At 44.4% G+C, this 27,794-nt stretch overlaps 1 protein-coding gene across 20 annotated transcripts in view; it reads right to left on the bottom strand.

The window, feature by feature from the left end:
* DEPDC5 (DEP domain containing 5, GATOR1 subcomplex subunit) overlaps positions 1–27,794 on the bottom strand; it is a 155,484-nt gene that overhangs the window by 76,948 nt on the left and 50,742 nt on the right. For 12 of the 20 annotated variants that reach the window (XM_031005531.3, XM_019018725.4, XM_031005532.3 and 9 more), the window contains 8 exons: positions 27,257–27,330; positions 25,983–26,052; positions 22,515–22,551; positions 21,511–21,631; positions 16,948–17,168; positions 13,096–13,299; positions 10,673–10,808; positions 9,553–9,650 (listed from right to left, as the gene is read on the bottom strand). In XM_031005531.3, the coding sequence (XP_030861391.2) occupies positions 9,553–9,650; positions 10,673–10,808; positions 13,096–13,299; positions 16,948–17,168; positions 21,511–21,631; positions 22,515–22,551; positions 25,983–26,052; positions 27,257–27,330 (961 nt within the window). The remainder of the gene's footprint in view (positions 1–9,552; positions 9,651–10,672; positions 10,809–13,095; positions 13,300–16,947; positions 17,169–21,510; positions 21,632–22,514; positions 22,552–25,982; positions 26,053–27,256; positions 27,331–27,794) is intronic. The other 8 variants (XM_031005537.3, XM_019018726.3, XM_063704682.1 and 5 more) reach the window with 1 other exon arrangement.

Here is a 27,794-nt window from a genome sequence, read left to right as displayed (position 1 = left end):
TTACCACTTGACCCAGCAATCTACTCATAGAAATTTATACAAGAAAAATGAAAACTTAAGTTCATACAAAAGCTCTGTTCATATAAAATCATGTAAACATTTATAGAAGTCTTACTCATAGTTGCCAAAACCTAGAAACAGCCCAGTTATCTTTCAACTGGGGGAAGGAGAAACAAATTGTAGTTCATCCATACAATGGAATACTACTCAGCAATAAAAAGGAGGCAACTATTGACACGTGGCAACAAGAATGAATCTCTCAAATGCAATATGGTGAGTGAAATAAGCCAGACTCAAAAAATTACATACTGTATAATTCCATGTATGTTACATGCTGGAAAAGGTAAAACCAGAGGGACAGAGAACAGATGAGTGGTTGCCAGAGAACACATGGACGGACTGAGGACAAAGCAACAGCACAAGGGAATTTTGGGTGGTGATGGAAATTTTCTTATCTTGATGTGTTTGTTTGTGGGTATACAACTCTATGCATTTGTCAAAACTCACAGAACTGTACACTAAATATAGCACATTTTACTGGACATAAATTTTTAAATAACTAATTTTTTTATTTAAAAAGATGGGCTCACACCTGTAATCCCAGCCCTTTGGGAGGCCGAGGCGGGGGGGATCACTGAAGGTCAGAAGTTCGAGACCAGCCTGGCCAACATGGTGAAACCTCGTCTCTACTAAAAATACAAAAATTAGCTGGGCATGGTGGTGGGCGCCTATAATCCCAGCTACTCGGGAGGCTGAGGCAGAAGAAGCACTTGAACCCGGGAGGCTGAGGTTGCAGTGAGCTGAGATCACACCACTGCACTCCAGCCTGGGCCACAGAGCAAGACTCTGTCTGAAAAAAATAAATGAATAAAAATAAAAATAAAGATGACATCACCTGGCCAAAACAATTTTAGGACTTTTCTTTTGGAACTGCTTGGAGCAGATTTTTAAAAATTACTATTCGTTATACTAGAAGATACATGTATTAAGTCAGACAAATACAGTATCTCATTTAATTCAAACCCACACCAGTAGATATGAGGTAGGTATGATCCTTTTCCACAGATAAAGAAACTGAGGCTCAGAGAAGTTAAGCAACTTACTGAAGATCTCACAGTAAGTAGGAGGAACCTGAATTTAGATTCTTTCTGCTCAACTTTACAGATGCTCTATTTCTTGACTATCCATCTGGGGCACCAATTTTTAGCTGTTGAAATGTTATCTGTTCTTTGTCAATAGCCAAAAGCCACTTGGAGCTAAATTTTCTGAAAAAAAAAAAAAAAAAACGTGGCTGACAACTTTCATTTTCATGCAAATATAAAGCATGATTATAAAGAAGCAACGAGGTGGATTTTCTTATTTAGCTTGAGAACTGGTATGAAGGCAAACTGGCATTTGCAAAACACTCTGAGCAATAACAGAATTGTTACCATATCACCTCCCAGGTTTGGCTGCCAAGTTTGCTCATTTGATCACCTGTTTTTGTTTTTAAGGAAAACCTGTTCTAGACTTGGTCTGCAAGACAACTCAAATTCTTACACTAATAAATAGTTCAAAAAAAGAAAAAAAAAAAGAAAAGAAATAGTTCAACTTAACAGAGCAGCTTTGAATCCTAGGCCAAAAGTAGATCTGTGCCATCTCTAGTGGACACACCTACCTATACATACACACACACACACACACACACACACACGCACACACACACGTACACGCATACCCCGAAAAAGCAAATATTTTAAGGACTTCCAGGAAGCTATTATGCTTATAAGCAAATATTTTAAGGACTTCCAGGAAGCTACTCACACACAGTTTCCTTGTAATTCAAGCCCAACACACTGCCTTTCCCACTGGCTCTCTGAGGTCTTATTTTCAGTCATAAAGACTTGCTGTTGGCATATGAAGAGTCCCACCAGCCTGCAATGATGGAGGTGAAACCTCATGGTCGGCCAGCTCTGCTCCAACCCAACATTTGGGAATGAAGTCTCACACTCAAAGTTCAAAGCCAGACATAGACTTCGGAAGCCAATGCTGGTAAGAGTCATCTCAGCTCTGTCTCTTTTGACATCTGTTCAGAATTGTGAATGTGTTCGCTGGCTGAAAACCTCAAGGTCAAAAAGGTTACTCAGTGTGGAGCCTCTAGGGCTAGTTCCAAGCCCATATCTAGAAGCCTGTGCCTGGGGCAAGTGGTTTCTCTTCTCTGGGCTACAGAGGCGGCACTTACCCATAAAAAAACTGACCTGGCCTGGAGAAATGACGGAGGTCCTTCCATCCAGTCTCAGTATGCAATGAGTTACTTTTACTTTGGCTCTCAGGCCAAATATACTGCATGCACCTAATATTCAACACAAATATCCAGTTGCAGATTCTAAGCCTCAACACTAAAGAGAAAGAAAACATGGCGTCCACTTATTTTCTTTTTCAAAATGATCTAACTCCAATAAAGGAAGACATTTACTAGCAAGTCTTCTAAAATGGTGCCCAGTTAAAGATACAGAGGGATAAAAACTATCTGCCCAGTCACACCAACTGCCCTGTCTCTGCTGGGCAGCAGGGTGAAAAACAAGCGAAGACTGCAGCTACCAGGTCCCCACCAACAACACTCCAAATGAAATTCTGTGGGGCTGGGAGGGAAACCCACAGAGATGATACTCCTGTGAATCATGATTCACATATGAATCATGTCCAAATGCAGGAGAAAGACTGAGTCACGCTTGAGTGCCTGCAGATGCTGCAAAGAGGTGAAGGTAGGGTCACAGATAAGGTTTCTCTGTTTGGATTTTTCTCTGATTTTTTTTTTTCCCCTGGGATGGCGTTTCACTCTTGTGACCCTGGCTGGAGTGCAATGGCATGATCTTGGCTCACTGCAACCTCCACCTCCCGGGTTTGAGCGATTCTCCTGCCTTAGCCTCCCAAGTCGCTGGGATTAGAGGCGCCCGCCACCACGCCCAGCTAATATTTGTACTTTTAGTAGAGGCGGGGTTTCAACATGTTGGTCAGGCTGGTCTCGAACTCCTGACTTCAAGTGATCCACCCGCCTTGGCCTCCCAAAGTGCTGGGATTACAGGCGTCAGACACCACGCCAGTCTTCTCTGATTTTTTAATGAATGAAATGTTAACCAGTTGTGAATTCAGACCCCACCTTGTCCCAAAACAAGGACTCTATGTGGTAATCTAGCCCATAATGTACCCAACCTACTTTTGATCCGGACAACCGCTCTGTGGGACAGGCAGTCAGGAAGGGGAGGATCTTTATGCCCATTACACAGATGAAGAACCTGAGCCTCAGCTTGAAAGTCCAGTGAGGGGCAGGGGGAATTCTGATCCTGGTTGTTTTCATCACAGCACACTCCCTCATCTAGCACATCCTCATTTAGCAGAGATCACATGTTCAAACCACACTGAAACCATTCACAGTTCAATCCCCCACAAGAGGGCTTTCCTTTTATCGTCATTACCCCACATGGGAATTGCTTGAAAGAGAATCCCAAGTGCAGGAGGAAGCAGAGCTCCTTGAGGTCGGGAGAGTCAGTGTCTTAGTAGTTTTTGTTTCTTCTTAGGCCTTAGCACAGTGCCTAGAGTTCAATACACTTTTCTTCAATGGGTAAGAGTTTAATGAGTTTGAAGAAGGCAAAACATATTCCATGAAAATTGAGGATGGCTTCAAAGGAAAGTCACTTAAAAACCAAGCAAGGAGAAAAAGACTACCCAAGTCTTTGAAAAAAAGGAATCTAGTTAATTGTTTAAGAAGGTTATAAGAAAGAAAAGCATTAGAGAAAAATTAAATCATGCTTCAGTAGAGAGAAAGCTAACTTCAGAAGATTTTTAGCATTCATTCAACTATCTATTATGTGCCAGGAACTGTTTTTTTTTTTTTTTTTTTTGAGACGGAGTTTTGCTCTTGTTGCCTAGGCTGGAGTGCAATGGCGTGATCTTGGCTCACTGCAACCTCCGCCTCCCGGGTTCAAAGCGATTCTCCTGCCTCAGCCTCCCAAGTAGCTGGGATTACAGGCATGCACCACCACACCTGGCTAATTTTGTATTTTTAGTAGAGATGGCGGTTTCTCCATGTTGGTCAGGCTGGTCTCGAACTCCCGACTTCAGGTGATCCACCCGCCTCGGCCTCCCAAAGTGCTGGGATTACAGGCGTGAACCACTGCGCCCAGCCACCAGGAACTGTTTCAAGCTCTGGGAATACAGTCATGAGCAAAACAAAAATCCTGACAGTCATGGAACTTACAATAAAAAAAGTACAAAATTTAAAAATCTAGCATGCCAGGTGGCACAATGGAGAAATATTAGGTAGAGAGGATAGGTGGGGAGTGCTGAAGTAAAATATGGCAATTCAGGCAAGACCTGAAGGAAGCGAGAGAGCGAGCTGTGGGTAGGGTGGCCATAACATTTATCATCCAATACAGGACACCTCTGAGACTGGAAGGGGACACTATTAATAGTCATATGGGTCCACAAATTCAAACCAGGCCTGTCTTGGGCAAATGCAGACATCTGGATCTTAGCCATGATGCTCTCTGGAGTAAAGGCACAGCAGAGGGGCGAACAAGAGGAAGGACCTGCAATTCAGAGTGAGCCTGATCTATCTGGGGAACCTCGAGAGTGAAATGAGAGGGAGAAAGCAGGAGACGAGGACTGAGCGTAACAAGCAGCCACATGACATGAGGGGTCTATCTGCCACCATAATGCCTTGGCTTTTACTCCAAGTGAGCTGGGAAGCCCTTGGAAAATTTTGTGCAGAGAAGTTCATAATCCAAATTCTATTTTATAAAGGTCACTCTCATTTGTTGTGTTGAAAATAAACAATATGGAAGGGCAAGGGAGGAGGCCAAGACCAGGTAACTCGCTACTGCATCCAGGCAAAAGATGATGGCACCTTAGGCCAGGCTAAGACTGATGGAAGTAAGACTATGGATATATCCTGAAGATCTGACATTAATTGGTTTTGCATATGGTTATAACAAATTAATGTCCGATATATGGTTATAAAAATTTGAATAATTGTATCTAATTTCTTTCAGTGGCTCATTAACATAATTGATCAGGTAGCTTAAGGTCAAAGATGGGAGTTCAGTTCCCATGTGGCTATAGATCACCTCTTGATGGCCACTAACCCCTTTGAAAACACATGCTATAGGTTACATAAAGGGACTGGGAAAGGGAAAAGATGACCCCACTTAACAATATCACCCTGACTGGAAAAACAACCCCAGGATCCCACACCATCTACGAGAAGCCAAGCATTCAGAGCATACGTATATAATTAAGCCAGGTGTGGTGGTATGTGCCTGTAGTCCCAACTATTTGGGATGCTGAGGTGAAAGGATCACATCATCCCAAAAGGTTGAGGCTGCAGTGAGATCAAGCCACTGTACTCTATTCTGGACAACAGAGCAAGATCCTGTCTCTTAAAAAAAAAAAAAAAAAAGGACTATGTATAATTAAATACTTGCATACCAATTAAATAATAATATTGTGTGTTATTCAAATTCTTCTCACATATGGCAACTTGGTCTTGGAAATATAAATTCATTTGTCCATAAATGTGTTAAACATTGAGTGGAGAAAATGAATAAAGATAAGCTCTTTCAGTCTAGTGAGGAGACAGACATGGAAACAAGCAGTGAGATCACAACATGCCAAGTTGTACAACTGGGTTATGCATACGGAGCTGTGCGGAAACATGCCTAACACACCCCGGGAGGGCATGGGAAGGAGGGGGAACCACCGGGGCAGGCTTCAAAGAAGAGGTATTGTTGGAGCTGAATAATAAAGACTGAGTTCATGCCTGCCATTCAGAATCAGGGGTTAAAGACAGGGAAGAAGCATATTCTATAGAGAGGAACCTATCTATGCAAAGGAACACGAGGACACAGTTCTTTTGAGGAGCACAAGAAATGCCTGGAATACAAAATATGTTATTGTAATGACAACAACAGCTCCTATTTGTTGAGTGCTCACCATGGATGTCCAGCACTGTCCTAAGAATTTATGTGGATTATCACATTTAATAGTCAATCTCCAGCCAGGTGTGGTGGCTCATGCCTGTAATCCCAGCACTTTGGGAGGCTGAGATGGGCAGATCACAGGAGGCCAGTAGTTTGAGACCAGACTGCCCAACATGGCAAGACCCCATCTCTACTAAAAATACAAAAATTAGCTGGGGGTGGTAGTACACACCTGTAATCCCAGCTACTTGGGAGGCTGAGGCAGGGGAATTGCTTGAACCCGGGAGGCAGAGGTTGCAGAGAGCTGAGATCGCACCACTGCACTCCAGCCTGGGAGACAGAGTGAGTCTCTTTCTCAAAAAAGAAAAAAAAAAAAAATTCAATCTCCTCATGATAAAGACACTGAGATACCCAGAAATTAGTGTAGTAACTGGCCTGAGGGCTTCACTGCTCAAGAGGTGGAGTCAGGCCTCATGTCCTAAGATCCTGGAGCCTGCGCTCTTTCCACCTGCAGTACCATGTGGAAGAGGAGGCAGGTGAAGATACAACCACAGGCAGGAGCTGGGTGATGATCAGCACTATAGCCATGAAGAGCCATGGAAGGGTTACATGTGGGAAGGAGTGGCTGATCAGATCTGCATCTGGAAACATCAGTGACAGTATGGACTATGAATCAGAAGGGATGAGAACAGAGCAGGAAGATCATTTTGAAGGCTACTGCAATAATCCTGGCCACAAATGACAGGAGTCTGAACAATGCAGTGAGAAGGGAGGTGAGGAGCCAATCAGAAGAAGGAGTGGAAGAGGAAGCATGGGCTGAGGAACAGGGAGACATGAGTTTGGCTGTCAATGCATTAAGGATGAGGTACTTGGGGGCCATCTGAGCAGAGAGGTCCATCAGGTGGACACACCTACAGCTCAGAAGCCTAAGAGAAGGCTGAGCCAGAGCTTCAGGTTGCAGCAAATGCTTTTCCAATTTGAGTCTGCCAGGGAACCCTTAGCTCAGAGGACTCCACAATGGTGTCATGTTAAAATCTTCCACAACCATCCCCAAATAAAGATTCTTTGAAACTTCTTTTCCCTAAAATGATTTTAAAATTCTAAAACAAATTTTATGGGGAATCAACTGGTCCACCTGAGCTATCCCAGGCCCCAAACAACTTCCAAGACTACCTGGGTACATTCTGGTGCTGCTACCATCAGAACCTGTAATTCCCCCTGCTTCAGTTAACCAGTGAAACTAGTTCAAGTATAGTCAAATGAGTCCCAGAGTAGCCCTCCTCGGTGCAACTCTACCCCAAACAGCCTGGGAGGCTCAAACTCTGGGTTCCTAAAAATGGCTCCTTGGCATAGCAAAGCAATAGCCCCCCTAAAGGTACTTTCTTTTCTTCCTTTTTTTTTTTTTTTTTTTGAGACAGAGTCTTGCTCTGTCGCCCAGGCTGGAGTGCAGTGGCACGATCTCGGCTCACTGCAAGCTCCACCTCCCAGGTTCACACCATTCTCCTGCCTCAGCCTCCCAAGTAGCTGGGACTACAGGTGCCCACCACCACGCCCGGTCATTTTTTTTTTTTTTGTATTTTTTTGGTAGAGACGGGTTTCACTGTGTTAGCCAGGATGGTCTCAATCTCCTGACCTCGTGATCCACCCGCCTTGGTCTCCCAACGTGCTGGGATTACAGGCGTGAGCCACAGCGCCCAGCTAGGTATTTACAAATAATCTGGCAGCCAGAGGTAACATTTTCAGCCCTCTGAGTACAGAGGGACACAGTGTCTTTCTATCCCTACATTTGTATTCAATGTGTTTTCTCATCTAAAATAAATGAATGCTGGTAAGTAGGCTAACCAAAAAATTAGTGAATGAATTAATAAATGAAATAATAACCATTTAGGGATTCTCTTACTGCCAACCCAGATTCCTAGCCTTAGACATAGGCCTCTAGGAATATTGTTGGATGAACCTACCAATGAATAAAGGAAAATATCATCAACCAATTTGATATAACTTCATTTTCATGACACCTTTCTTTTTTTTTTTCTTTTTGAGACAAAGTCTCGCTCTGTCGCCCAGGCTGGAATGCAGTGGCGCAATCTCAGCTCACTGCAACCTCTGCCTCCCAGGTTCAAGCAATTCTCCTGCCTCAACCTCCCGAGTAGCTTGGATTACAGGCGTATGCCACCACACCTGGCTAATTTTTGTATTTTTAGTAGAGATGGGGTTTCACCACGTTGGCCAGGCTGGTCTCGAACTTCTGACCTCAGGTGATCCACCCGGCCTCCCAAAGGGTGAGGATTACAGGCGTGAGCCACCGTGCCCTGCAATGACACCTTTCTTAAGCTAGGTTTTAGAAATTCAAGTTAGCTTATAGAACACTGAAGCACAACGTAGTAGCCCAATTTTTTTAAAGTTTTAATGTTTTCCGCACTCATTTTGTACAATATCTCTGTCCTCTGAGGCTCCACAAATGCTGCCCCTACTGATCCAAGCTCATGTTACTCTATCCCTTAAAGGTACTCTGAACAATGTCACGAAAAGAGGACAGCAGCCTGAGTCAGGATACCTGGCTATTGGTTTGAGAGGTTACTTTAATATTTCTACCTCTCTGGACATTAAGTTGCCCATGTATAAAATATATTTAATAACTTAAATATATTTTGATCACCCACTGGGGTGATAAGACAATAGATATAGAAGTATTTCCAAAAAGTGCAAAACCAAAGTATCATACCAAACCAAATTCATACTGCTTCCCCCACCCGCACTGAAACTTCACCTTCTAACTGTCTACCTAACCAAATTCTACCCTTCAAGTCTTTGGTGTGTGCTCACTTCTCTTTTTTTTTTTTTTTTTTTTTTGAGATGGAGTCTTGCTGTGTAGCCCAGGCTGGAGTACAATGGCACAACCTCAGCTCACTGCAACCTCCACCTCCCAGGTTCAAGAGATTCTCCTGCTTCAGCCTTCCCAGTAGCTGGGACTACAGGTGTGCGCCACCATGCCTGGCTAATCTTTTTGTGTTTTTGGTAGAGATGGGGGTTTTACCATGTTGGCCAGGCTGGTCTCGAACTCCTGACCTCAAGTGATCCACCCACCTCAGGCTCCCAAAGTGCTAGGATTACAGACATGAGCCACTGCGCCCAGCCCTGGTGCATGCTCACTTCTCTAGGCAACCATGTAATCCTTCTCTTTTCTGGTCTTAAAACTAGACACATACTTCTCCCCTCTGGGTCTCTCCTGTTATGGAGGTGGGTTTGCTCCCCACTGCCCCTGACAACCAAAAGTCCCTCTAGAGCACAGACCACTCCAGCTCTGTCCATGGTGTTGCCCTCAACACTGTGCTCCTAAGCAGCCCTCAATCACAACTCTGTGACAGAATGATGATAAATGTGGCTTGACCAACATGTTCTGAGCTAAAAATGTTAACGTGCAGCCCATTTTTAATTCCATGCATTATAGAGCACTGTTTCTAAATAGGTCACCCAAAAGTGTGGCTGAAATGATCTCAAAATAGACATGGCCCTGCTTTTCTGGCCCTTGTGTCATTTCCAGATGTGAGCCTGATCTAAACATCCCAACTCTATTACCTCTTGGATTGGTTACCTGCACCACTGTTGCTAAGCAGGCCGACAGAAAGCTCCTCTGTTCCACTGAAGTTCAAGAAGGACATGCCGTCACCAGGCTGGCGGGAATTGCTGTGCCTGCAGAGAACAGAGCCCAGCCACCTGGCTTAATGTAGATCATCACCTCTTTTTCCTGCTCACCTATATCCCAGGGGTGGGAGGTAGGTTCATAAAAATCAGGCCTGAATATTCAGCCAATTCAAGCTGGCAGCCACTGGAATCCTTATCTTAAGCCACCAGGCCACAGTGCTTAGTTTGTGTGTCAGTGCCGGCTCCTTGTGACCCTGGCACCCCTGCTGCTTTCCCACCACCAAGCTAGACCACCCGCCCTGTCTGCCCTATTTTACAAACAAGGATGGCTGTGAGGTGCTTGAATATATGGACCTGAGTTCATCTGATTAAGAAGGTCACGCCCTCCCCATATCCCTTATCTATCCCCTAGGTTGTCAAGGTGACTGAAAGAGGGGCCAAAGACTGCATTTTGCAAAGTGTTTTCTAAAGCAACAGGAATATTGAGTACAGGTGTAACCCGGGCTCACGCCTGTCAAGGCTTAAATGACTTTCCTCCTACACTGACTCTCACTGGATGCTCGTAACACATTCAGAGCATTGGTTCAAAAAGAGTTGTTTCTATAAACATAAGCCTTCATTTCCATTGCCCTTAGCATTAACTTATTCTAAACCCAACAGTGGGATTTATTTCTGAATGACCAAAATGACAAAAGTCATAGAGAGGTTGCCCAAAACACACAGCATGAATCTCCTGTCTCAGCATTCCAAATCCAAAGAATTTCCTCTCTTGGATTCATCTTTGACTGAGGTTTAGAAAAACCCACGTTTGAGGTTTACAAAGTGTGTTCTGGATTCAAGATAAACCTAAAACAGGGCCTAGGTAACATCTCAGGCAAAAATGTCAGGCTGTTTGCTTTGCCCTTCACCAACTGAAGGGAATGCCACTGGCCAACACAGGAAGGCCCTGACCTCATACTGTCTTTTCAAGTCTTCTAAACAACATTTTGTCAATAGTCTGTTCTGCACATTGTCCTGGGTGCTGGAGAGTGTTCTCAGGTTACCTTCCAGAGCCCTGTGCACATCCTCACCTTCCAGCAGCTTCATGATATGCTAACTCCAGCAGCTCTGCAGAGGAGTGAGTTGGATCCCTCTGCCCGCTGCCTTGTAGCTCCGCCATATTCTGTCGGGTCTGGTGGTGGATCTGGATGGCTTCTCCGGATGGTCCTACCCAGATAAAGAACCACTGAGCATCACTCCCACCTGATAGCTAGTGCTGTGCACTTAACTATACTCTCCCTTCTTTCCAGCTACTGGGATACAAATGTTGGTGAGATTGAAAGAAGAACACACCAGAGAGGAACATTATACAAGGGACCCTCTGGCTCCCAAAGGACATCTGCTCTTCCAAGCAGGACCCATCCTACTAAGGAGCCTCACCTTTATCATCCTGTCTAATCTGTTAAGAATATTTTAGGATATTCTGCCTCAGGTGTGTCAATTGAGTAGCCACAGTGAAATATACAAGTATAGGAGGCATGGCCCCTTGCCAGGAGGGCTAACACAAACTCAGTAAGAGGGAAATACAAGTGAAACACCAAATGATTCTGTTAATACCTAGGAGAGTAACAACTGTGACTCTAAGAAGCAGAATATCTTTAAGTGCAAAAAAGGCAGAGTAGGAAACAAATTAGAATTAGTCAAGTCTACAAAATGAGGCTTCCTGGGAAAGGAGAACTTGTAGAGCTAAGTGTTCAACAAAGTTAACAGCGGTTGAAGGAAGAGGGAATCTGAGTAGATGAAATGATACCTGTGAAATCCCAAACCTGAAAGAGGCAAAACGTGCAGGAGACCACAAGATTAGCCAAGAAGGAAGAGAGCCTCTGAGGATAGGAATGAGGAAGACAGGGAACCCTGATGAAGGAGGGCCTTGGCTACTGAAAGGCCAGCTAAAGAGGAGGAAGAAGCGAAGCAAACTGTTTGCAGAATATGGTTCCAATAAAGTGTACATGAAGAGTGGGAGGAGGAGAAGCACAGAAGCATGAAAAGATGAAGGTCACTGAAGAAACACCAAGAGTTCTAAGTGACCTGGAAGGGAACCAGTGGAGATAATAATGGAGGGGAAAGGACACAGAAAGAAACAAGTAGTGTGACCGATTATAGCAGAGATAAGGGGGCAGAACGGGGTTTAGGCATGACCCCCCAGTTATAGCCAAATGATTCAGATCTATTTCTCACTTATTTAACTCTTAAATATTAAAGGCAAGTACAAAAGAAAATAGGCATTTCCAGGTATTCAGCAGGATGGTTTCCATGAAAAAAATAAAATAAAAATTTGGCCAGGCACGGTGACTCATGCCTGTAATGCCAGCACACTGGGAAGCCGGGGTGGGTGGACTGCTTGAGATCAGGAGTTTGAGACCAGCCTGACCAACATGGTGAAACCCCGTCTCTACTAGAAATACAAAAATTAGCCAGGCGTGGTGGTGTATGCCTGTAATCCCAGCTACTTGGGAGGCTGAGGCAGAAGAACTGCTTGAACCTGAAAGGCAGAGGTTGCAATTATCTGAGATCACGCCACTGTACTCCAGCCTAGGTAACAGAGTGAGACATTGTCTCACACACACACACACAAAATCCTGGAGTTTAATGCATTTGTTCCTTTCCAGCTCAATAAGAGCCCATTAAGCTAAAATTTAATTTTAGCCACAGCTGGAGACAATCTTACTGTCATCTTCTTGAGAACAGAATATAGATAAAAAAGAATGGACTAGGAAAAAGTGAATTCAGGGGAAAATTTTTTTTTCAGTTGTCAGAGACACCTAACAGAAAACAAAACAACATAACTCCTTGTAACCAAGAGAGGATATCAATATCCAAGAGAACTAAGAGAAGAAGGAATGAACAAGAATGAGGGACATCTGACTTAGGAAAGAAAGCAGGTGGCAATGCATAGTTCCTCTCAAATAGAAACAAAGGGCCGGATGCGGTGGCTCACATCTATAATCCCAGCACTCTGGGAGGTTAAGGCGGGCAGATTGCTTGTGCCCAGGAGTTCAAGACCAGCCTAGGCAACATGGTGAAACCCTGTCTCTACTAAAAATACAAAAAACTAGCCAGGCGTGGTGGCATGTACCTACAGTCCCAGCTACTTGGGAGGCTGACGTGGGAGAATCACCTGAGCCCTTAAGGTTGAGGCTGCAGTGAGCTGAGACTGCACCACTGCACTCCAGCCTAGGCAACTAGAGTGACACCCTGTCTCAAAAGAAAAAAAAAGGCAGAAACAAACAAAAAAGCCCTCAGGTTTATACAGCTAATTAGTTACAAAGCCTATTCCCAAGTGCATCTTCAAGGATCTTTACAAGAACCCCTGGGATGGCCAAAGTGGGCATGGTTATCCCATCTTACAGGTGGAGCAACAGAGGCACCTGACCAAGGACACATGGGTGACCGACACTGAGGACCAGGGCTAGGAGCTCCTAGTCCAAGGCTCTCTCTTAAGCAACCAACTTACCCACAGGAAAAGTGTGCATCCAGCGCCTTCTGTTGGACGTAAGCTTCATGGGCATCCGAGAGGGAGCGAAGGGGTTAATCAGTGCTCTCTGGGGCGTGTATCCACCAGGTCGAACATGCAGCATGGATTCTGCACTGCCAACGTGAAACCTCCCTGGTGCACTGGAGTCTCGCTGTGGTGGCTCCATCATGTTCTCCAGGACATCTGCCAGTTATCATGGAGTTGAGTCACAAAGAAAAACCACAGAACCACAGTGAAACCAGAGCTAGGTAGAATGATAAACCAAGGTTGACAACAATCTTGGGCATTATAAATGTCAGGGAGTGAGAGAAATGAGCAAAACTGTCAAACTATAAAGAAATGAAATATGTTTGCATTTGTTTGCTTTTAAATACTTGGGAGAAGGGAGTTTTGGTTCTAAATTACTGGCAAAATGAAGTCACAACCAAATCTGATGGGAAGGACACTGCCTGAAGATCCTGAACTTTGAGCTGGAAGCAATGACTGAATGATGGGACTTGAGTTGTCTCCCTTGGGAAAGGAACGAGTATATTCTCTAAGAGGGAGGAACAATAAAAATAGCTATGTGGTCACCAGAAGGGCAGATCTTGGCAGAGCTAGTCAATGTCTTCACTATAAACCCATTTGATTTTCCTACTGGACACAAGACTATAGTTCCCAGACCCTTTGCAATAAAGCCAAATGACTTAGTTCTGGCCAGGTAGAAATTATATGCTTCAAATCCAGGCCTGGACCACAATGATCTCCACGAATGATCTGCATTCTTTTTCCCTTTGTGGCAACCCAGGAGACCAATGTTGATAATCATGGCATCCCAGGATGGAAGGAACCTGAGTTCCTGTATGACTGAGTGGATCAGTAGCCCCTCCACTGACTTAGTGGGCTGGGACATGAGTAAGCAATAAAATGTTATTATGCTAAAAAAATTACTGAGAAAAAAATAATGAAGAAATGGATGCCTCCAGCCTTGACCAGGCAAGGAGATGGTATGATATTTAGACACCACCTGTCTGGCGCAATGGTAGACAGGTCCCATTATGGAGACAGAGACAGCATGCCTGAGTGGATCAAAGAACTGAAATCCACAACCAACTCTTCTTGTGTGTATTCCATGTTCATTAAGCAACCACCCAGATGAAAAAGTGGGTCCAGCAGATGCAAACTCCAAGGAATTTGTCTTGGCCATCATTATCTTACCCAATGCCTAGCACAGAACCTCATACACTGTAATACTGTATTTCATTCCTCAAGTTGCTTTGCAGGAAAGAAGAGAATGTTCAGATTTCTGTGAAAGTTTTACTGTTCATTGTAAATTAATGAATTGATGCTCTAACTACAAAATAAAAAAGAACATAGTCTAGTTAGTTATTAAGGAAATTAAAGAGAAAAGCCTAATAAAAAAAAAAAGATGAGTACAGGCCAGGTATAGTAGCTTATTCCTGTAATCCCAGCACTTTGGGAGACCAAGGTGGAAGGATCACTTCAGCCAAGGAGTTCAAGACCAGCCTGGGCAACAGATTGAGACCGTCCCTACAAAAACTTTAAAAACTAGCCGGGTGTGGTGGTGCACACCTGTAGTCCCAGCTATTTGGGAGGCTGAAGTGGGAGGATCACGTGAGCCCAGGAGGTTGAGGCTGTAGTGAGCCAATATTGTACCACTGCACTACAGCCTGGGCAACAGAGTGAGAACCTGTCTCAAAACAAACAAATAAAAGAAACCACCCATGAAACTGCTCAGGCCATCAAGGGTATGTATATATAAAAAGTCACCAAGTATATGAAAGATGTCACTTTGGCCAGGCAAGGTGGCTCACGCCCGTAATCCCAGCACTTTGGGAGGCTGAGGTGGGCAGATCACCTGAGGTCAGGAGTTCGAGACCAGCCTGACCAACATGGTGAAACCCCATCTCTACTAAAAATACAAAAATTAGCCAGGCGTGGTGGCAGGCACCCGTAATCACAGCTACTCGGGAGGCTGAGGCAAGAGAATTGCTTGAACCCGGGAGGCAGAGGTTGCAGTGAGCCAAGATCGTGCCATTGCACTCCAGCCTGGGGCACAAGAGTGAAACTCCATTACAAAAAAAAAAGAAAGAAATAAAGATGTCACTTTACAGAAACAATGTGTACCATTTCCACATTACAATGATGGAGATAGTAGGTGGTCCCAGGCCAAACAGCACGGCTGCACACAGGGTCAGTGGCCAAAAAAGAGTACTGAATTATTGCTATATATGCTTAAAAATGCACAGTCATGCCTAACTTAAGGGTTCAGGTGCAGATTCTCTGGTCATTGAGCATGTCCAGGTGAACAAAGCACCCAAGATGTGCTGCCTGATGTAAAGAGCTCATGGTCAGATTAACCCATACATGAGCTCCCCCTGCCACACCAAGATGATCCTCATGGAAAAGGAATAAATTATTCCTAAACCAGAAGAGGACATTGCACAGAAGAAAAAGATATTCCAAGGCCAGGCATGGTGGCTCACGCCTGTAATCCCAGCACTTTGGGAGGCCGAGGTGGGTGGATCATTGGAGGCCAGGAGTTCGAGACCAGCCTGGCCAACACGGCAAAACCCCATCTCTACTAAAAAAACAAAAATTAGCTGGTGTGGTGGTGTCTGCCTGTAATCCCAGCTACTTGGGAGGCTAAGGCAAGAGAATCACTTGAACCCAGGAGGCAGAGGTTGCAGTGAGCTGAGATCATGCCACTGTACCCTAGCCTGGGCAACAGAGCAAGAGTCTGTCTCAGAAAAAAAGAAAAGAAAAAAAAAGAAAAGAAAGAAACTGAAGAAACAAAAACTGATAGTATGGGAATAAATTCAGTACAAAATCAATGCAAATAAAAGTTAAAAAAAAAACAGGTAAGTGAAAAAAAAGTTTTTTGTGTTTTTTTTTTGAGGTGGAGTCTCCCTCTGTCACCCAGGCTGGAGTGCAGTGGTGGAATCTCGGCTCACTGCAACTACGCCTGCCAGGTTCAAGTGATTCTCCTGCCTCAGCCTCCTGAGTAGCTGGGATTACAGGCACCCGCCACCACGCCGAGCTAATTTTTGTATTTTGAGTAGAGACGGCATTTCACCATGTTGACCAGGCTGGTCTCAAACTTCTGGCCTCAAGTGATCCACCCGCCTTGGCCTCCCAAAGTGCTGGAATTACAGGTGTGAGCCACTGTGCCCGACCGGTAAATGAGAAACTAAAATGCAACATTAAGACAGAGGTTGTTTTACATATGGCACAAATGGAAATCATAAGGAAATAAACCCTTTTGACCCTAGGCCTAAGAAAAGCTTTCCATTAACATATGGAGAGGCATACAGTTAAATGATGGATGAAGAAAAGCTAAACAAAAAATAGTATAATAGAGGCAGGGTGCGGTAACATTGGTTCATGCCTGTAATCTCAGCACTTTTGGAGGCCAATGGGTGGATCCCTTGAGCCCAGGAGTTCAAGACCAGCCTGGGAATGGTAAAACCCCACCTCTACAAAAAAAAATATGATAGTCAGCTGGGTGTGGTGGCACGCTATAGTCCCAGTTACTTGGGAGGCAGAGGTGGGAGGATCGATTGAGTCCAGGAGTTCAAGGCCGCACTGAGGTGAGCTGTGATTGCACCACTGCACTTTAGCCTAGGTGCTCTGTCATCAAAAAAAAAAAAAAAAAAAAAAAGTATAATATATACATAGCTAACAGCTAAAGTGATTTGTACCTACTGCACAGGCAAAGAAATCATTAAGATGTGGGATTTACACCCCACCTCTGACCAATCCTCCCACCTCCAGTCACCCACTATATTAAGAAAGATGTCCCTGGCTCTGTCTGTGCTTCACCACTCTTACCTCGAGTGCTGGTGTATCCCAAGGAGCTGCTGACTTCATACTGGTGCAGGTGGGGGTGTGGGATCATCAGGATGTTGGCACTCTTGCCTAGGGAGCTGTCGTCAGAAGCCTGGCTCCTCACTTCCTCAGTGGGCAGTGTGCGGCTTGGTAGGGAAGGGCTGGATGAAACATCACAGGAGCTGGCACTCTTTCGACTGTGACTCTCTCGCTCTCGCACAGATCTGCCAGGCAAGAGACAAAAAGTTACCATCAAGTGAGGGATGCTGTCCTACCTTGAGTTAAAACTAAAACCCATCACCAGCCCAAGCCACATGGAACCCAATAACAAAAATCCCCAGTGTGATCTACAAGTGGGAAACCTGTATGCGGTACTTCACCCTTAATAGTTTGAGATGTTATATAAGAGAGGGGAGAAATGACAGACATTATGCAGCCAAAGTCCTAGGATCACAGTTGTAAAGAAAGGACTGCTCCAGGCTGACCCCACCTGATCCCACTGATTAATCTCTCATCACTAAAAACAGAATGAGAAGAGAGGTATGATGTGATGTGGGAGAAAGAACATAGTGCCCGAGAAGTCTACTCGCCCTCAAATTTGAATCTAAATCTAATCAAGCTTCCAGAGATAATTGCCAGTTTACAGGGAATCTGCAGAATAGAGGAAAACTGAAACACTACAAGGCAACAATCAGCCAAATGTAGAAAGTAAGACATTCTACTGTCACACACACACACAAAAGGCATTATAACTAAATGCAAAAAGTGGATCTTGTTTAGGTCCCATTTCAAACTAACTGCAAAAGCACATTTTTGAGGCAATTCAAAAAACTGACTATGCACTGGCTATTAGAGGGCATTTAGGGATTAGTGTTAATTTTGTTACCAATGATAATGGTACTATGATGGGTTTTTTTTTTAGTTCTTATTTGTTGAAACATATACCAATCAGCTTTGTGCCAGGCTGGGTGACACTAAATAAATAAATAACATGTAAAAAAAGAAAGAAACTTACGCTGAAGTATGTACTATTGAAAAAAAATAGAGGCTGCCTGGGATTTGTTTTGTTTGTTTGTTTTTGTGAGACAGAGTCTCACTCTGTCACCCAGACCGGAGTGCAGTGGCATGATCTCAGCTCACTGCAGCTTCCACATCCTGGGTTCAAGTGATTTTCCTGCCTCAGCCTCCCAAGTAGCTGAGATTACAGACGCCCACCACCACGCCTGGGTACTTTTTTCATATTTTTAGTAGAGACGGGGTTTCACCATGTTGGTCAGGCTGGTCTCAAACTCCTGAACTCAAGTGATCCACCTGCCTTGGCCTCCCAAAGTGCTGGGATTACAGGTGTGAGCCACTGTGCCCGGCCAATCCTGGGATTTGTTTTTAAAATATTCCATTCAAAATTTAAATGTGGGAGAGGTCATGAAACAAGGCTGACAACATGGTGATAACTGTTCATGATACTATTCGCTATTTGAGCACGTCTGAACATTTCCTAATAAAAGTTTATATATATATATAGCCTTATTAAAACATAAAATTCCCTAAGGGGAAAACCTCTAAAAGCAACAGGAAGAAGGATCAAAAAGAAAGAAGCCCTACAGAGAAGCAAAAGCTCAGAACGAAAGAGCAAGCCCACCAACGGGGCTGCCCTTCTGGCATCAGAGCTACTCCCTTTCCTCCTGGAAGGATTTTTTTAGTAAGAGCTTAAACGGAGCCTGAAAACAGATTCCAAGTGCTGACTACATGTTTGTTCTTTCCACAGTAAATATTTAAACACCAGTATACGCTTAGCCATGTGTGAAGGTAGCACCAATTAAGACACAATTTGTGCCTTCAGAGACCACACAACCTGGGTACCACCAGGTCTTGTCATCTTTGATTAGAAAAAGAAAATCAATCTTGAACTATGAGAGCATTTTTAAAGACTACAAAGAAAAACCCCTAAGTAGCTCTTACTGAGCCCCTAAGCAGCATCCACACATAGGAGAGAGGCTGCTGACAGCACTTAATTCTGAGCTCTAAGCCTTCTCAGGTAGGACTGGATGAGAGAAAAGGGCAGAAAACAACCATGTGGTCACTCTAAGTTCATTTGCCACAAAATTAAGAGACATAATATTCTTCCACTCAGTTGCGCTTAAAGCTACAGAGTTAAGAAATCTGGCAGGGGGCAGTGGCTCACACCTATAATCCCAGCACTTTTGGAGGCCAAGGTGGGTGGATCACCTGGGGTCGGGAGTTCGAGATCAGCCTGACCAACACTGAGAAACCCCGTCTCTACTAAAAATACAAAATTAGCCAGGCGTGGAGGCACATGTTTGTAATCCCAGCTACTCGGGAGGCTGAGGCACAAGAATTGCTTGAACCTGGGAGGCGGAGGTTGTGGTGAGCTGAGATTACACCATTGCACTCCAGCCTGGGCAACAAGAACAAAACTCCAACTCAAAAAAAAAAAAAAAAAAGAAAGAAATCTGGAAAATTGGCCGGGCGCGGTGGCTCACGCCTGTAATCCCAGCACTTTGGGAGGCCGAGGTGTGCGGATCACGAGATCAGGAGATTGAGACCATCCTGGCTAACACGGTGAAACCCCGTCTCTACTAAAAATACAAAAAATTAGCTGGGTGTGGTGGTGAGCGCCTGTAGTCCCAGCTATTCGGGAGGCTGAGGCAGAAGAATGGTGTGAAGCCGGGAGGCAGAGCTTGCAGTGAGCCGAGATCGCGCCACTACACTCCAGCCTGGGCAACAGAGCGAGACTCTGTCTCAAAAAAAAAAAAAAAAAAGAAATATGGAAAATTGATTCACAGTATTTGGTACACAGGGAAAAAAATATAAGCTAGAGCTGTTTCACACATTCACAAAAAAAGAAAGTCAACATAAATAATATAAACATAAGCATAAAATCCAAGATGAGGCCGGGTGCGGTGGCTCATTCTGTAACCCCAGCACTTTGGGAGGCCAAGGCGGGTGTGGGCCACTTGAACTCAGGAGTTTGAGACCAGCCTGGCCAACACAGTGAAACCCTGTCTCTACTAAAAAATATAAAAATTAGCTGAGTGTGGTGGTGCATGCCTGTAGTCCCAGTTACTTGGGAGGCTGAGGCATGAGAATTGCTTGAACCCAGGAGGCAGAGGCTGCAGTGAGCCGAGATTGCAGCACTGCACTCCAGCCTAGGAGACAGGGCAAGACGCCATCTCAAAAAAAAAAAAAAAAAAAAAAAATTCCGCCAAGACTATAAAGTATTTGAAGAAAATATGAAATACACATCTGTAACTCTGGGGTAGAGAGTACTTTCTTACACAAGACCCAGAAATGAATAGATGAGTAGATCTAACTACAGCACAATTAAAAACTACTACATGGCTGAGTGCAGTGGCTCATGCCTATAATCTCAGCACTTTTGGAGACTAAGGCGGGAGGATGGCTTCAGCCAGGAGTTTGAGACCAGCCTGGCAATATGTGAGACCTCATCTCTACAAAAAATTAAAAACTAGCTGGACATGATGGTGCATGCCTGTAGTCTCAGCTACTTGGGAGGCAGAGGCAAGAGGATCACTTGAGCCCAGGAGGCAGAGGTTACAGTGAGCTGTCAACGTGACACTGCACTACAGCCTGGGTGACAGAAGGAGATCCTGTCTCAAAAAAAAAAAAAACAACTACCATATGACCAAAACACCACAGAGCAAATTTTTAAAAGCAGGACTTAAAGAAAGAAAAGTTCATGCCCACTCAGAATAATAAACTTAAAAGAAACGCTGTGTCCAAGGATAGAGCCAGCCCAATGAGAGGAAGATTCTGGAATTTGTGAATTGTTTCCCTTGGCTCAGAAAAGCATAAGAAACAGCCAGGCACGGTGGCTCACACCTGTAATCCCAGAACTTAGGGAGGCCGAGGCAGGAGGATCACTTGGGGCCAGAAGTTCAAGACCAGCCTGGCCACCATGGCGAAACCCCATCCTACAAAAAACACAAATATTAGCTGGGTGTGGTGGTGCGTGCCTTTAATCCCAGCTACTCAGGAGGCTGAGGCAGGAGAATCACTTGAACCCAGGAGGCGGAAGTTGCAGTGAGCCGAGATTGTGTCATTGCACTCCAGCCTGGGTGACAGAGTGAGACTCCATCTCAAAAAACAAAACAAGCCAGGCACAGTGGCTCACGCCTCTAATCCTAGCACTTTGGGAGGTAGAGGCGGGCAGATCACCTGAGGTCGGGAGTTCGAGACCAGCCTGACCAACATGGAAAAACCCCATCTCTACTAAAAATACAAAATTAGCCAGGCGTGATGGCGCATGCCTGTAATCCCAGCAACTTGTGAGGCTGAGGCAGGAGAACCGCTTGAACCCGGGAGGTCAAGGTTGCGATGAGCCGAGATCACACCATTGCACTCAAGCCTGGGCAACAAGAGCGAAACTCCATCTCAAAAAAACAAAACAAAACAAAACAAACAAAAAACCAAAACGAAACAAAACAAAACAAGATTTTCAAGGTTGCTCTCTTAGAGGTCGCTACTGAACTTCAGGTTTTCCTACACAATTTTTATATGCACCCCCAAGTGAATCTGGCAGAAAACCTGCAGGTGGCGAGGCACTGGGCCCGGGACGGGCCGGGCAGCCTGAACACTTGAGCGTCATAGGCATCATAATCTACTTGGATGGGAAGGGCGTTCTCAGATTCTTTTGGACTCCCGAGAGCTGAAATACACAAATAATATAAATTGTCATCAAATACATTTCAAACACATGCCTGAGAGCTGAAATACACAAATAATATATATTGTCATCCAAATACATTTCAAACAGAGGCCTTCAGATAATCTTCACCAAAATCTGCAAGGCACAGGTGATCACCCTCTCCCCTTGAAAAAATGGGATAACGACCTATTCATCAAGTAGAGACTAAATGACGTATATGTCAAAGCAATATAGAAATAGTATAGCACTAAATAAAGGCAAGCTGTGGGTAGCATTTCATTCTTTTGTGACCCTTCTTAAAATAAATCATCTTAATATGTTTAGTAGTTTAAAACTTTCTTCGTGATCCCTACAAATGGCCTATGGAAAAGAAAAACAAGGTTTTTTCAATTTGCAGATGGCAGGAAAAAACACAAGGTAATTAAGGGATCCTGCAAACATGACACAAAGGGAACTCAGGTCTCCTGACTTTTCCATAAACTTTTTATGGGACTTCACATAGTTTTGTTGTCATGGGTTAGCTGATGCTCTTTTTTTTTTTTTTTTTTTGAGACAGAGTCTTGCTCTGTCGCCCAGCCTGGAGTGCAATGGCGTGATCTCGGCTCAATGCAACCTCTGCCTCCTGTGTTCAAGTGATTCTCCTGCCTCAGCCTCCCGAGTAGCTGGGATTACAGGCACCCACCATCATGTCCAGCTAATTTTTTTTGTATTTTTGTAGAGACGGGGTTTCACCATGTTGGCAAGGCTGGTCTTGAACTCCTGACCTCAGGTGATCCACCGACCATGGCCTCCCAAAGTGCTGGGATTATAGGCATGAGCCACTGCACCCGGCCAGCTGACTCTCTTTTTAAAAGCAAGAAAAAAATTCTCAAAAAATACTCACATGTATCACGGCCATTTTTTGCTTTCTCAGAGGCGGGCTGAAAAATTAAATAGATAATTAATCACTCCTTCCTTCGCTAGAAAAGAACTTATCACAAGGCACAGTATATATGTGCTGCTCCCAGGGAAGACAGCCTGTAACTGACAGAAAGGCAGGAGCTAACATCTGACACCTACGTACCACGGTCCTTTATTCCCGTATCACATCTTGTTGCCTCTCACAACCCTGTCCACTGGGGGAATGGACTGCCCCTTACAAGTGGGGATATTCAATTGCAGAGAGAATAAGGGACTTTACCCAAAGCCACATATTCAGCAGGTGGCAGAGCCAAAATTCAAGACCAGATCTTTAGATTCTTGGTCAATCCACTGTTGTGTTTGTCCCACCTGACCCAAATGCTGCATGCTTCCCCGTTCACTACGGTGCTGTCACCTGTCTGCCTACACCTACCAGAGCTGAGCACTCTGTATATCACCCAATTTGCTGAAATGAAGTACAAGGGTAGAGGAAAAAAACTAATAGAGCTATCACTTTTTACATTTTCTTAAAAATCTTTTTCAGATTAAATAAATAAATAAAGGCCAGGCACAGTGGTTCACGCCTGTAATCCCAGCACCTTGGGAGCCCAAGGCAGGAGGATTGCTTGGGCCCAGGAGTTTGAGACTAGCCTGAGCAACATAGTAAGACCCCATCTCTATTTATATATATATGTATTTTTAATCTTTCAGGACCCTGAAAACTTTCACAACAATACTAACTCTTGCTTCTTTAAAATGATCATGGTAGCCGAGTACAATGGCTCATGCCTGTAATCCCAGCACTTTGGGAAGCCGAGACAGGTAGATCACCTGAGGTTGTCAGGAGTACCAGCCTGGCCAACATGGTGAAACCCCATCTCTACTAAAAATACAAAAATTAGCTGGGCGTGGTGGCTCACACCTGTAATCCCAGCACTTTGGGAGGCCAAGATGGATCACCTGAGGTCAGGAGTTCAAGACCAGCCTGGCCAACATGGTGAAACCTCGTCTCTACTAAAAATACAAAAAATTAGCTGGGCGTGGTGGCGGGCACCTGTAATCCCAGCTTCTCTGGAGGCTGAGGCAGGAGAATCACGTGAACCCAGGAGACGGAGGTTGCAGTGAGCCGAGATCGTGCCATTGCACTCCAGCCTGGGAGACAGAGTGAAACTCTATCTCAAAAAAATAAAAAATAAAAAAATAAAAAATAATACAAAAATTAGCTGGACATGGTGGCGCACACCTGTAATCCCAGCTACTTGGGAGGCTGAGACAGGAGAATCACTTGAACCCTGGAGGCAGAGGTTACAGTGAGCCAAGATCGCACCACTGCACTCCAGCCTGGGCCACCGAGAGAGACTCCATCTCAAAAAAAAAAAAAAAATTAGGCATGGTGGCATGCGCCTGTAGTCCTAGCTACTGGGGAGGCTGGGGCACGAAAACTGATTGAACCCAGAAGGCAGGGGTTGCAGTGAGCCGAGATCCCACCACTACACTGGGCATGACACAACGAGACTCTGTCTCAAAAAAATAAAATAAAATAATCATGGTGCAGAGAAGTTTTTCCATGTTCTACTTTGCTGAGAATGCTTGTGGTGAAGGCAAGAGAGGCCCTTTCTAGACAGAATCCCATCTCCTAGCACTTCACTATCTGACATGGCTTATGTCAGGAGTCCTCAGATTGCTCCAAATTAGTATTTCCCCTATTAGAAGAGTAACATTAACAGCACTCCCCGCTAAAAAAAGAAAAGGGAAGAAGAGGCCCTGACACACAGCCACAAATGGAGCAACCCTCAGTGAATTCAGCTCTACTAGGAAAGGGCAGAGGGGTGAGAGCACTCGAGTGTGGGGCCTGCAAACATAACAGCCTGCTTTTCTTCTCACAGTACATCAAAACCACTTTTTCGAGTTCTGGCCGGGTGCAGTGGCTCACGCCTATAATCCCAGCACTTTGGGAGGCTGAGGCGGGTGGGTCACTTGAAATCAAGAGTTTGAGACAACCCTGGCCAACATGTGAAACCCTGTCTCCACTAAAAATACAAAAATTAGGCTGGGTGTGGTGGCGGGCGCCTGTAATCCCAGATACTCGGGAGGCTAGGGCACAGGAATTGCTTGAACCTGGGAGGCAGAAGTCGCAGTAAGCCAAGATCACGCCACTGCACTCCAGCTTGGGAGACAGAGCAAGATTCCATCTCAAAAAAACAAACAACAACAACAACAAACACTTGTTAAAATTCTTAAAACTTGCATTTTTATCAGTTGCAAATATATTCCATCAAGTGGATATTTCATAGTTCAGCCATTGATCTATTGTTTTCAACTTCTCACAGTTATAAATAAAACTAAACCCAGATGTATTTGCATATTATCACTTCAATTATTTCCTTACACCGCATGCCCCAAAATGGAAGTGCCTGGTCAAATAGCATAAACATTTGCTCTCAATACACATGGCTGAAATGCTTTGCAAAAGTATGGTACACCAACCAGGTACTCAAGTGTCAATTTCACCACACTTTTTGTAGCATGTGATATAATTATTAATATATTTTAAACCTCTTTGGAAAGAAGAAAACAAGAATTCCCATTCTTGTTACAATTTTCATTCATTTTCTTGGTTTGTTTGTTTCCAGAGACAAGATCTCACTTAGTCACCCAGGTTAGCGCGCAATGGCGCAATTATAGCTCACCACAGCAATGGATTCCTGGGCTTGGGCAATCTTCCCGTTTTAGCCTCCCAAGTAGCTGGGACTACAGGTATGTGCCACCACACCTGGCTAATTCTTTTTTAGTTTTTATAGAAATGGGGTCTCACTATATTTGTTGCCCAGATTGGTCTCAAACTCCCGGCTTCAAACAATCCTCCTTCCTCAGCCACCCAAAGCACTGGGGTTACAGGCAAGAGCCACTGCACTCAGCCAGAATTTTCATTTCTTTATACTAAGATCTGACCTTTTTATCATATTTCCCCTTCGCTGCAATGCATATCTGCATCTTTGTCTTTATCCCCACTGGTATCTGAGTGGCTTCAACAGCTGAATAAAACAGTCAGGTCACAATAAAACGAACTCTTAAACAAACAAACAAAAAATGAACTCTTGGTCTTGCTCATATTTTCGTCAAAGGTATTTCACGCAGTCTGGCCTTGGCCTTGTTATTTATTTATCTAATGTATAAAGTTATAAAGTTTGGGGATGAATTCTTAACCCTGTTCATGGCCATTGGGAAAGATGAGGGTACCTCAGGACTAAAATAACCCTATCAATGCGTGATAGTCCACAAAGGCTCTCTGCTGATTAATGAAATCTACCTTCTTGGCTGGGCAGAATGGCTCATGTCTGTAATCCCAGCACTTTGGGAGGCTGAAACAGGAGGACTGGTTGAGTCCAGGAGCTCAAGATAAGACTGGACCACATAGTAAGACCCCGTCTTAACAAAAATAAAAACCTACCTTCTTTCCTGCCAGTTTTATTCGTGGGGTGAAACTATTACAAAAGAGCTGGCTTTTGGATGTGTAGAAACTGTAAAAGAAACAAACAGAGTCATTAATCTAAATCCCCTTTATTTTAAAACTCAAAACACAGTTAAAATACTAGGCATGGATCAGCACTCCTGACATGGGCTTTGTTCTCAGCTTCACTGATCTTCCCAATTTTAACTTCTTTTACAAGAATTCACTACAAAACATTAGTTATGTTTTTTAGTAGAGACAGAGTCTGGCTACACTGACCAAAATGGTTTCAAACTCCTGGCCTCAAGCATTCCTCCCACCTCAGCATCCCAAAGTGCTGGGATTACAGGCATGAGCCACTGTGCCCGGCCTGAAATTGCTACTTTTGTAGGTCAAAAACAGTCTAATATCATGATATCAAATAGTATAAACTAATAGCTGCAGCTTTGCCATGAACTTGCTATTCAAGACCAGGTTGGCCAACACAGTGAAATCTCGTTTCTACTAAAAATACAAAAATTAGCTGGGCGTGGGGGCAGGCACCTGTAATCCCAACTACGCATGAGGCTGAGGCAAGAGAATCACTTGAACCCGGGTGGTGGAGGTTGCAGTGAGCCAAGATCATGTCACTGCACTCCAGCCTGGGTGACAGAGTGAAACTCCGTCTTAAAAAAAAAAAAAAAGAAAGAAAGAAAGACAACCCAGAGAAGGATAGAATGCTCTGGAAGCACTGAAGAAAAAGTGGCTGTTAGCTATCAGGGCAGCACAGGAGGAATTCATAAAAGAGAGATGCTGGAGTTGGATCTTGGAAGAAAATAGGCATTTTCAGGAGAAGGGTAGGTGGAATAAGATTAGTGACATAGTTCAAAAAGATGAGGCACTGGCACTGGCAGAGGGATGAGAAAAGCCATCCCTGAGCTGGAATCACCAGGATTCCATGTAAAGAGGCGCGGGGACTTCTCTAGAGCCGAAGGAGGTCAGGTACAAATGTTGGTCTTCTACAGTCTGTGGGAGTTGGGAATAGAAGGACATGGGAACGGCAGAGGAAGTAAGTCCTTCAAACTTTGTTTTTATTCTTTTTCACCATAGACTGTTCCTATGATACTGCTACTGCTTTGTGTGTACAGAGCTTTGAGCAAATGTTAGAACTTGGTTTCCACATTTTCTTAACAAAAGGTTTAATGCCATAATAAGAACTTAACAGATTTAAAGAAAAATGGCAAGGAAGCTGTTCAAAACGCTTATCACCTACTATTGATCGAGATTGCACCCACCTGTGGTTTATCCAGTGAGGGATATTATAGTCATCGCCCAGACGAGAATCCCGGGGAGCACTCCGATTATGGAGCTGCAAGGAGAAAAATGAGAGCACAGATAAGCTACAGAACAAGTAGGTTTTGGAACTGCTCTAACTTTTCTGTTTTTCAGGTTTTTAAAAAAAATTTTTTAGGGCTGGGCGCTGTGGGTCACGCCTGTAATCCCAGCAATTTGGGAGGCCAAGGCAGGAGGATCACCTGCAGTAGGGTGTTCAAGACCAGCCTGGCCAACATGGTGAAACCCCGTCTCTACTAAAAATACAAAAATTAGCTAGGCATGGTGGCAGGCGCCTGTAATCATAGCTACTCAGGAGGCTGAGGCAGGAGAACTGATTGAACCCGGGAGGCAGAGGTTGCAGTGAGCCAACATTGCACCATTGCACTCCAGCCTGGGGGACAAGAACAAGACATCGTCTCAAAAATAATAATTTTTTTAGAGATAGAGTCTTGCTTTGCTGCCCAGGCTGGAGTGCAGTGGTTATTCATAGGCATGTTC

This window comes from Gorilla gorilla, chromosome 23 (assembly GCF_029281585.2).
Source record: "Gorilla gorilla gorilla isolate KB3781 chromosome 23, NHGRI_mGorGor1-v2.1_pri, whole genome shotgun sequence".
NCBI lineage: Eukaryota > Metazoa > Chordata > Mammalia > Primates > Hominidae > Gorilla > Gorilla gorilla.
This window is presented reverse-complemented; position numbering and strand designations above follow the sequence as displayed.